The sequence below is a fragment of the Cebus imitator genome, unplaced genomic scaffold (genome assembly GCF_001604975.1).
Source record: "Cebus imitator isolate Cc_AM_T3 unplaced genomic scaffold, Cebus_imitator-1.0 Scaffold170, whole genome shotgun sequence".
Lineage (NCBI taxonomy): Eukaryota > Metazoa > Chordata > Mammalia > Primates > Cebidae > Cebus > Cebus imitator.
This window is the reverse complement of record NW_016107485.1, coordinates 1,193,392-1,205,141: the sequence shown is the minus strand read 5'-3', so window position 1 is coordinate 1,205,141 and position 11,750 is coordinate 1,193,392. Positions and strand designations below refer to the sequence as shown.

The 11,750-nt window shown below is 44.1% G+C and overlaps 1 protein-coding gene across 1 annotated transcript; it reads left to right on the top strand.

Annotated features, from left to right (window-relative positions):
* The first annotated feature begins 6,060 nt into the window (after positions 1–6,060).
* On the top strand, positions 6,061–7,104 carry LOC119473615 (olfactory receptor 6J1). The gene has a single exon (XM_037744299.1). It carries the CDS (start codon positions 6,061–6,063, stop codon positions 7,102–7,104), a length of 1,044 nt encoding a protein of 347 aa, XP_037600227.1.
* Positions 7,105–11,750: the final 4,646 nt, after the last annotated feature.

The window sequence follows — 11,750 nt, the reverse complement described above, 5'->3', positions numbered from 1 at the left end:
TGTGTGTGTGTGTGTTTCTGCCATGCCAGGCGTCAGGGCTTCTTCTTGGGGCTGTGCCTTTCCTCCTACTACATTGGTTCTTTAAGATCCTTGGCAATGATCCATGCTACAACATGGATGAACCTTAACAAATACTATGGTAAGTGGCTCACACCTGTAATCACAGCACTTTGGGATGCTGAGAGGAAGATCGCTTGAGCCCAGGAGTTTGAGACCAGCATGGGCAATATGACAAAACCCCATCACTACAAAAAATACAAAAATTGGCTGGGCATGGTGGCATGTGCCTGTAGTCCCAGCTACTTAGGAGCCTGAAGTGGGAGGATCACTTGAGCATGGGAAGCCAAGGCTGTAGTGAGTTAGGATCTCACCAGTGCACTCCAGCCTGGGTGACAGAATGAGACCCTGTTTCAAAAAAAAAAAAAAAGTAAAATTATTTTCTAATTAAAAAAAATTAGCCAGGTGTGGTGGTGTGCACCTGTAGTCATAGCTACTTGGGAGACTGAGGCAGGAGAATCGCTTGAGCCCAGGAGTTTGGGGCTGCAGTGAGCTCTCATCATGCCACTGCATTGCAGCCTTGCTGTCAGAGCAGGACCCTGTCTCTAAATAAAATTTTTAAATAAAAATAAAGAAAATATTATAGTAAGTGAAATAAGCTAGACACAAAGGATCACATATGGTATGATTCATTTAAATGAAATGTCCACAACAGGCAAATCCGTAGACTCGTAAAGTAGAATTACAGTGTCCAGGGAATGGAGGAAGGATCATTAAAATATTCTTAAATTGATTGCGGTGATGGCCAGGCACAGTGGCTCATGCCTGCAATCCTAGCACTTTGGCAGGCCAAGGCATGTGCATCACAAGGTCAGGAGATTGATACCATCCTGGCTAACAGGGAGAAACCCTGTCTTTACTGAAAATACAAAAAATTAGCCGGGCCATGGTGGCACATACCTGTAATCTCAGCTATTCAGGAGGCTGAGGCAGGAGAATAGCTTGAACCCGGGAGGCGGAGGTTGCAGTGAGCCAAGATTGAACCACTGCACTCCAGCCTGGGTGACAGAGTGAGACTTTGTCTCAAAAAAAAAAAAAAAAAAATTGATTGTGGTAATAGACACAAAGCTTTGTGAATACACTAAAAGCTATTGAATTGTATACTTTAAATGGGTGGAGTGTATGGTACTTGAATTATATCTCAACAAAGTTATTTAAAAAAGAAAAGATCCAGGCTGGATGTGGGGGCTCATGCTTGTAATCCCAGCAGTTACTTTGGGAGGCCCAGACTGGTGGATCACCTGAAGTCGGGAGTTCGAGACCAGCCTGACCAACATGGTGAAACCCTGTTTCTAAAAAAAAAAAAAGAAAAGATCCTTGGCAATACAAATGTGGTGAGTTGTTTAGAGAGACTGTCAGTGTGCCAAGGCTACAGGAAGGTAGGGCAGGTCATGGGGACAGGCTTTGTGCATGAGTGGCTGATACAGAATTCTTCATTATTGTTTATTTATTTAGAGATGGAGTTTCACTATTGTTGCCCAGGCTGGAGTGCATTGGCATGATCTCAGCTCACTGCAACCTCTGCCTCCTGGGTTCATGCGATTCTCCTGCCTCAGTCTCCAGAGTAGCTGGGATATGGGCATACACCACCATGCCCAGTTAATTTTGTATTTTTAGTTAGAGATGGGGTTTCTCCATGTTGGTCACTCCCGACCTCAGGTGATTGCATGCCTTGGCCTCCCAAAGTGCTGAAATTACATGCATGAGCCACCACCCTCAGCCCACTGATACAGAATTCTGACTCATCTTAGATGGGCAGAGGTCACCTCAGTCCTCAGGATTTCTGCAGTCCTTCCTCTTCCTTTCCCTTTCCTGGATTATTCTTGTTCATAGTCCAATCCATATTCTTAGTCACTGGTAATTAAGTGGCCTCTACTATCCAGAGTCCCTCCTAGGTATTGGAATCCTATTTGACCTTGTCCCTGGAATCTATCAGTTTTCCTGGTACTTGGGTTGCTTTCCAGACTAATGGCCCAGGACAAATATCTGTGAAAAAAACTTTGCTATTCCTTAATTTTTCCTCTCTTTCTGTGATTTCCCTGAAATCAGGTTTCTTCACATGTCTTTCAGACTGAGAGCTATGCAAGGGCAGGGAATTTTTTTACCATCTCTGCAAACTTTCATTAATCACAGACCCCACAACGTAGTTGGCACTCAATATGTGTTTGCTAACATACACTTTCAATCCAACCATATCTATCATCTATCTATCTATCTATCTATCTATCTATCTATCTATCTATCTATCTATCTATATATCTCCTTTTAGGATAATTCTTTCTTTCTTTTCCCTCCCCTCCCCTCCCCTTCCTTCCCCTCCCCTCTTCTCTCATTCCTTCCCTTCCCTTCCTTTCCCTTCTCTCTCTCCCTCCCTCTCTCCTCTGTCTTTTCCTTTCTTTGTCCCCTCCCTCCCTCCCTCCCTCCCTCCCTTCCTTCCTTCCTTCCTTCCTTCTCTCTTGCTTTCTCTCTTTCTTTCTCTCTCTCTTTTTTTTTGAAATAGGGTCTCACTGTGTCACCTAGGCTGGAGTGCAGTGGTATGTGATCATGGCTCACTGAAACCTCAGACTCCTGGGCCTAGGTGATTCTCCCACTTGAGCTTCGGAAGTAGCTGGGACAACAGGTGCATGGCACCATGCCTGGCTAATTTTTGTATTTTTCATAGAGACAGGGTTTCACCATGTTGCGCAGGCTAGTCTCAAACTCCTGACTTTAAGTCATTCTCCCATCTTGGCCTTTCATAGTGCTAGAATTACATGCATTAGCCACCATGCTCAGCCTAACTTCTTTTATATAAAAGGAATATTTGTTCATTGTAAAAAAAAAAAAAATACTGAAGGCCGGGCATAGTGGCTCACACCTGTAATCCCAGAACTTCGGGAGGCCGAGGTGGGCAGATCACCTGAGGTCGGGAGTTCAAGACCGGCTTTACCAACATGGAGAAACCCCATCTCTACTAAAAACACAAAATTAGCTGAGCATGGTGGTGCATGCCTGTAATCGAAGTTACTTGGAAGGTGGAGGTAGGAGAATCACTTGAACCCGGGAGGCGGAGGTTGCAGTAAGTGGAGATCGCACCATTGCACTCCAGCCTGGGCAATGAGGGCAAAACTCTGTCTCAAAAAATACATATATATATTGAAAATATCAAGAAGAGGCTGAGCGTGGTGGCTCACACCTATGATCCCAACACTAGGAAGTAGAGGCAGGAGGGTCGCTTGAGCCCAGGAGTTTGAGACCAGCCTGGGCTAACATAGTGAGATCCTATATCTATAAAAATAATGGAAAAATGCAAACACTTTTGCACCAGCCTAATAGCTGTGCATGGTGGTGTGCACCTGTGATCCCAGATTCTCAAGAGGCTGAGGTGGGAGGATCACTTGATCCAGGGAGGTCGAGGCTGCAGTGAGCTGTGTGCTATTGCTACTGCACTCCAGCCTGGGTGACAGAGTGAGAATTTGTCTCCAAAAAAAAAATAAAAAAAAAACAGAAAATTCATATCAGTGTTGGTTGAGCTGCAGTTTATTCATTTTTTAATTGTATAATGTTCAACTCTGTAAGATATCATGATTTATCCTCCTGTCTCTGGACATTGTTCCCTCCTTCTCTTTTTTCCCTTCCTTTCTTCTTTCCTCCCACCCTCTCTTCTTTCCTTCTCTCCTCTTGTCTCTTCCCCTCCCCTCCCTTTCCCCTTCCCCTTTATCTTTCCTTTTTTCCTTCCTCCCTCCCTCTTTACCCTCCCTCCCTCCCTCCACCTTCCCTACACATAATCTTGTTTGTTTTCTGGGGCACATGTACAAGTTTCTCTACCTAGGAGTAGAATTACTGGGTCACAGAGTATGTGCATGTTCACCTTTACAAGGTCATGACAAATTATTTTCCAAAACAATTATATAAATTTACACTCCCACTAGCAATGTAAATTTATTAAGTCTCCACATCCTCATCAACACTTGTTATTGTCATATTTTTGCTTCTTGAAAATATAGTGGATATAAATGGTATCTTGCTAGTGTCTTAATTTATATTTCCCTAATTACCAATGAAATCAAGCATCTTTTTGTATATTTACTAGCTATGTTTCCTTCCTCTGTAATGGTTCAGGTAACATGTTGGCCTACCTTTCTATTGGATTGTTTATCTATTTCTTACTTCATTGTAAGAATCAAAATATTAATTACATGAGTACTAAAGTTTACCCATCATCTATGTCATAAATACATTCTTCCTGTTTGTTATTTGCCTTTAACGTTATTTGAGGGGTCTTTGAATATATAGAAATTCTTAATTTTAACATAGTTTCATTTATTAATATGTTCTTTTCTGTTTAGTACTTTTTGGGTCTTCTTTAGTAGGTTCTTTTCTAGTCTAAGGCTAAAAACAACATTCTTCTATCTTTTGTTCTGAAAGTCTTGATTTTTACATGTAAGTTTTTTGTTCATCTGGAGTAGATGTTAGTGTCTCATATGAGGTTGGGAATCAATTTCACTTTTTCCCCTGTGGGCAAGCAGCAGTACCAGCTTCTTTCACTTCTGACACATCACTGCTCCACATCCGTGTGGGTCTGTTTCTTGGCTCTGTATTTTGTTCCATTGGTCATTTTAATGCATATTTGTGCCAATATCATCTTGCCTTAATTATTCTAATTTTATAAGTCTCAATATCTGCCAAGGTGCGCCCCTTTCCCTGACTTTCTTCTTCAGCAGTGTCTTATTGGCTACTCTAGGACCTTTGCTAATTTACATCTCTCCCCCAAAATAGCATCACAATGTCACTACAAGTTTATAACTTGCTTTAAAAACACTTAAAACCTAATAATAGGGAGCACGGTGGCTCAAGCCTGTTGCCCTGGCACTTGAGGAGGTGAGGCTATGAGAGGCCAGCCTGGGAAACAAAAATCTCTTATGTACTTGAAAAAAAAAGTTGCAGCTACTTGGGAGGCTGAGGCAGGAGAATCACTTGAGCCTAGGAGGTGGAGGTTGCAGTGAGCTGAGATCACACCACTGCACTCCTGCCTGGCAGAGCGAGACTCTGTCTCAAAAAACAAAAAACAAACAAAAGACCTAATAATAACAAATACTTAGCCAGGCATGATGGCTCACACCTGTAATCCCAGCACGCTGGGAGACTGAGGCAGGCGGATCATGGGTCAGAAGATTGAGACCGTCCTGGCTTACATGGTGAAACCCTGTCACTACTAAAAATATAAAAAATTAGCCAGGCATGGTGGCACGCACCTGTAATCCCAGCTACTCGGGAGGCTCAGAGAGGAGAATGGCTTGAACCCAGGAGGCAGAGTTTCCAGTGAGCAGAGATCGTGCCATTGCACTCTAGCCTAGGTGACAGAGTGAGACTCTAAAAAAAAAAAAAAAAAAAAAAAAAAAAAAAAAAAAAAAAAAAAAAAAAAAAGGAAACAAAAACAAACAAAAAAATGTAAATAATGCTTTAAAACTTAATAATACATTTTGAATGTTTTGTCATTTACATGTTACTATAAAATATAGTTTGTAATGGCTACATAATATGTTATTGCTTAAAGGTACCAAAATTTGTTTATTTTGTCCCCCATTTCTGGATATTTAAGTTGTTACCAAATTTTCATTATTGTAAAAAAAACTCTGTGGCGAATATTCTTGCGGCAAAATTTAACATATGCGTGACTGCTTCCTCAGGATGGAACTACAATTCTGAATCTAAGAATATACTCAATTTTAAGGTTTCTGATACACATTGCTAAATAATCTTTTAGAAAGTTCATATGACAGTGTACGTCTCAGGACACCCTTGCTAACAGTGAACATTATTATTTTCAAAAATCTTGTCCACTTTGATAGGCAAATAATTGAAAGCCAAGCTAAACTTGGATTACATGTCTAACTGGCAGTCATCATGTTCTACGTTTAGATTTTTGTAGTGAGCAGCCATAGGATTTCACACATTGAGCACTCTCCTAAGTGTTATCTCCATTTGTTCTGTTAGAAGAATTGAGCCAGGCCCACCAGGCCTATGGGGAACGGGACTGCAGCGGTGACTGAGTTTGTTCTGCTGGGGTTTCCCCTGAGCAGGGAGGTGGAGCTGCTGTTCCTGGTGCTCCTGCTGCCCACGTTCCTGCTGACTCTTCTGGGGAACCTGCTTATCATCTCCACCGTGCTGTCCTGCTCCCACCTCCATACCCCCATGTACTTCTTCTTGTGCAACCTCTCCACTCTGGACATCCTTTTCACCTCAGTCATCTCTCCAAAAGTGTTGGCCAACTTAGGATCTGGGGATAAAACCATCTCCTTTGCCGGATGTATCACCCAGTGCTATTTCTACTTCTTCTTGGGCACAGTTGAGTTCCTCCTGCTAACGGTCATGTCGTATGACCGCTATGCCGCCATCTGCTGCCCCCTGCGATACACCACCATCATGAGACCTCCTGTCTGCATTGGGACTGTTGTGTTCTCTTGGGTGGGAGGCTTCCTTTCTGTGCTCTTTCCAACCATCCTCATCTCGCAGCTGCCCTTCTGTGGCTCCAACATCATTAACCACTTCTTCTGTGACAGTGGACCCTTGCTGGCCCTGGCCTGTGCAGACACCACTGCCATCGAGCTGATGGATTTTATGCTTTCTTCCGTGGTCATCCTGTGCTGCATAGTCCTCGTGGCCTATTCCTACATGTACATCATCTTGACAGTAGTGCGCATTCCTTCTGCAAGTGGAAGGAAGAAGGCCTTTAATACCTGTGCTTCCCACCTGACCATAGTCATCATTTCTAGTGGCATCACTGTGTTTGTCTATGTGACCCCCTCCCAAAAAGAATATCTGGAGATCAACAAGGTCCCTTCAGTACTGAGCAGTGTGGTGACTCCATTCCTCAACCCTTTTATATATACATTGAGGAATGACAGAATGCAGGGAGTCCTCAGGGGTATGTGGGTCAGGGTTCGAGGAGTTTTAGAAAAGAGGATGAGGGCTGTGCTGAGGAGCAGTTTGTCCTCCAACAAAGACCACCAAGGAGGGGCTTGCTCTTCTCCACCACGTATCTATTGTGTAAAGCCCCAGTGTTAGAAAGAAAGGAGCTGCCTTTGTGAAAGAAAGGAGCTGCCTTCACGAAAGAGTGAGCTGGCTAAGGAATTCTGAATAGTCTATAGTGGAAAGACTGCTGTGGAGACAGAGACTTGGACTCTGGCCTTGGTTCTAACTTTAATCTGTGACCACAGCTGTGTCACCAACCATTCTGACCCTCAGTAGTCCCAGCTGAAGTGCAACAGGGCTGGACTTGATGATCTCTAAGTCCCACCCACACTGAATATTTTAAGAATGGAAGGGCCATGCAGCCCATTTCCTCCTAGAAGTCTTAACATGTTTGGCCCATTTCCTTATGGATCCCGACCACAACTGTTCCATCATCTTGACAGGAAGTCCTTCCTGGACTTCTCTGCTTGGACCCTCTTTCTTTCCATCTTCTGCAGGATCTTTTTAGAAATAACCTTTATTATTCTCTAATACACTATCATATCCTGTAATTCATTTTTTTCCTAGTGGGCATTTGCAATGATTGTGACGGGTGTATGTCATCATCTGTGTTATTTAATAATATTGCTTTCTGTAATAGAACATGTTCATAATATCCAACATGTTCACGTCTTTATGTAAGACATGGCCTTGTTCCCCTAGCCACTAATAATTGATCCATGGTTGGATAATCTGACTGAAGGCATAACTCATCACCTGCAGGGACACATGCACACATGAGACTGGCCAATGACCTATGACCTGTGTGGCTTGGCTGGACCAGATGAGCTGTGCAAACAGATACCACTTTTTTGATAAATTGAAGCAAAAAACACAGAGATTATTCCACACAAGTGTCATGCTTCCCCTGGAAGCAGAAATAGGCTTGGTGGCTGGAGTGGCCACTTTGGGTGCCAGGTGCAAGCTGATGAGTAATTAGAGGGAATCAGTCTGCCTGTCAGAGAGAATGGAGTTGACGTATAGAGAAAAACAGAAGAGACGGATGAGAGCCCACTCAGCTACAGAGGCATAGCCCAAAGAGTCCTCCTCTCTCACGACTTCCTAGGCCTGGAGCTAGTAACAGTTTTGATTACTGTTCCTGGATTTGATGTGTTTTGCCTGAACCTGTAAATCAAATCCCTTTTTATTGAGCTATCTTGAGAAGGTCTTAGATTCATGTGACCAAAAAGCAGATTGATTACAAAGTTCACTGTCTCTACACCAAGCATAGCTTCTCCCTTTTTCTGGCTCCATACAACTGGAAAGAATCTGTTTTTAACCACACTCCTAGTCTGAATTCTTGGTGCCCAAACACTGCCTGGGATATTTAACTGACCCTCCTCTGGGCCAATGGTTCAGCTCACTGCAAATCAGCTTTTCAATGTCATCAGAATCTTTGAGGCTTAATTTTCTGTCCTACTTGGCTGCTAGTGCTGCAGCATCCACTTTGCTAAATTAGCCCCTGTGCTCTGCATGAAACTGGTCAGAAGGACACGTACATACCTAAGGAACTGCTGCAGAGTTCTGTGGAAATAAATGAAGACCACTAAAATGAACACAGAGGCCACTTATTCAGAACTGGCTATATCAGAGGAGTCAGCCACCATCACTTGCATTTGGCAGAGAATCAAAGGCAGGCAGGGGAGTGGAAAGCTTCATAGTAGAAAAAAAAGGGGAAGGCCTGGGTATTCCTTGACTAGAGGGTTTTGGCATGGAGAAGCTAGAGGTGAGATAACTAGTAGCAGGACATCTTAGGGGATGGTTTGGGAAGCATATTTGGCTTTCTCTGGTCTTGAGTTGGAAAAAAGCGTAGAAGGAAAGGTGGGTTTCAAAAAATAGGAAAGTGGGTAGTCACAAGCAAGTCCTGGCCATTTTGGGCCAAGTGCTTCAGAGGTTTGATTGTGATTTGGCTTCCCTTGAGGGTTCCTTTGGAGTTTCTGAGTCAGAGTTCTGTTGTCATATATGGCCTGGCTGTTCTCCACTTGTTTTTTTTGGAGATGTTGTTTCACTCTCGTTGCCCAAGCTAGAGTGCAGTGGCATGATCTTGGCTCACCGCAACCTCTGCCTGCCCAGCTCAAGTGATTCTTCTGCCTCAGCCTCTGGAGTAGCTGGGACTACAGGCATGTGTCACCACGCCCGGCTAATTTTGTATTTTTAGTAGAGATGAGGTTTCTCCTGTCGGTCAGGCTGGTCTCAAACTCCAAACCTCAGGTGATCCACTCGCTTCGCCCTCCCAAAGTGCTGGGATTACAGGCCTAAGCCACCACGCCCAGCCTATTGTCCACTTTCATATTCAGTCTCAGTTCTTACAGCCTTGGAATTTCATATAAGTCTAAGCAGATGGACAATCCTCCCAAAGTGGAAAACCAGATCCCATGAGAACAGTGAAAGGTGAGCTCAGGTAAATGGAGCGCTGTTGATGGTTTTGCAGGCCAGGAATGGGAGCTGTAGAAACTGAGGATGTCTTTCATGTGCAAAAGACCCTGCTTCTTTGAGTGGACCCCAAGCCCCAAGATTTAGATTCTTTGGCTAGTAGGGCTTGTGAGAACACCTTGTACCTCTAGAGAAAGCCTACTGTTACTGTACATCTGGCAAAGCAGTTAGGCTATGAGGCCCAGTCTTCTTTGGAGACTTCTATGAGTCTCTAGGGTCAGATTAGTGGAGAGGAAGAAGCCAGACCTCTGTGTTTCCCTACGTAGGACTCTGAGATGGCCTCAGAACCCATGCTCTCTCTACCAGAAATGTTTCAGTTTCACTTAAAACATTTGGGGACTCATAGACTCTCTCAGAAGTCTCTGACCAAAAGCTTCTAAGTTTGGATTTAAAACCAGCAACATACGTTCAAGTTTCCACTTAGGGAACCCTTAGCCTAGCAGTTCCATTCTCAGTACACAGCAAACACTTCCTTCTTACAGGCCTTTTCATGCTTTGTGGGGTTTGTGTGTTTGTTAGTCTGTCTTTGTTAGGGGTGGCAAACATCTGAGTCTCATAGCACCAAATGTGTTAGCAGTGAAAGGCAACCGAGTTATCCGAGGTGAATCCATACGTGTCTGCAGCAACCTCAACTCTTGCCTCCTTAGAAGAAAGAATTTGACTGAGGGGCATAAAGGAGGCAGAAAAAGAGACCATGGGAAGTTTCAGAGCAGGGGTGGAAATTCATTAAAAAGGCTTTAGAACAGGAAAGAAAGGAAAGTATGCTTGGAAGAGACCCAAGCGGGCCGAGGTCAAGTGCAGTGTTTAACCTTGATCCTAGAACTTTATAGGCTGGTCCCTTTCTCATGATTCTTCCCTTAAGGTGGGCTGCCTGCATGTTCGGTGCCCTCCTTACCCTTGGGAAGTGAGCGTGCACAGTGTGTTTAAGAACATTGTGGATATGCCTGTCTGAGGCTTTCTTCCCTTTTCTGGTGGAGTGCCCTGGGAGGTCACATTCTGCTATTTTGTCTCTTACTGTGCATGCCCTGGAAGTTGCTTCTTCCTGGCATCTGCATTCAATTAACACTTTAGTGCAACAGGCAACAGGTGTGGACACTCAGGATAATGGCCTCTCCCTGGCAATGGCCTCTCACTTTTAGAGAGGCAATGTGACAAATGTTGAACCATCACCTGACATTCCTAGTGGGTTGGGGAGAGCCCTCTCCTACCCTGCTCATGCCTAACTACCTGTAACGTCTTCCCCAAGAGACAGGAAATCCCTTTTAGTGCAAAGATTGCATGATTTTAATTTGGGGATCTCCTACCTGTTCTCCCAGAAACATATATCAGTGTTTCACACACCAGATATGCTCAATTAGTATGTACTAAATAAAGTGAAAATATGTGCAGTTTAGCAAGAGTCCTTTTTGAAAATGTAAATTTTAGCTTGGATTTGGGTTGGGCTACTTCCACTAAATAAAGCAGTCTAGCCCCTTAGAAAAAAGGAAGAAGCCTGCAGGCACTGGGAGGACACCCTGAGGGCCAGTGAGCATTGGGAAACGGTAATAGGAGGAAGGGGGCAATGAGGGCAAAGTTCATCTGCTTGCACACTTTGCCTTAGCTGTCTGTACTTGCTCCCACTTCTACACTCATTCTAGTTCCAAGACTAAGTGGGAGGTATAAACTTCTGCTATAAACTCCTTAGAAATCAGAGCCTTACAGATGGCCAGTGGTCCAGTCCCAGAAAGTCTGGGGATTGGAGGAGCATGTCAAAGTGTCACAGACCTCTTTAGTCTGTGATATAATTTTTATTCTTTAATATATCTGTGGCTCCACAGCCTGCATCTGCCTGAGCCTCCATTTACTCTCCCAGTAGCTCCAGAGAGTTTCTCCAGGATGCAGCAGGTAGAACCTAGGGGGTCAGGCGTGGCTTTGGCTTCTGAAGGTGTACAAGGGGGTCTGGCACTCTGTAGCTGTTGGGAAATATAATTTTAAAAATCTGGCTGGGCGAGGTGGCTCACACTTGTAATCCCAGCACTTTGGGAGGCCGAGGCGGGCAGATCATGAGGTCAGGAGTTCAAGACCAGCTAATATGGTGAACCTTTGTCTCTACTAAAAAATACAAAATTCGCCAGGTGTGGTGGCACCTTCCTGTAGTCTCAGCTACTTGGGAGGTTAAGCAGGAGAATCGCTGGAATCTGGGAGGCGGAGGTTGCAGTGAGCCGAGATTGCGCCACTGCACTCCAGCCTAGGCAACAGAGAGATACTGTCTTAAAAAAAAAAAAAAA

What these genes read in the sequence shown, in the direction of transcription:
- LOC119473615 (XM_037744299.1), top strand. Translation starts at nt 6,061, where the DNA reads ATGGGGAACGGGACTGCAGCGGTGACTGAGTTTGTTCTGCTGGGGTTT.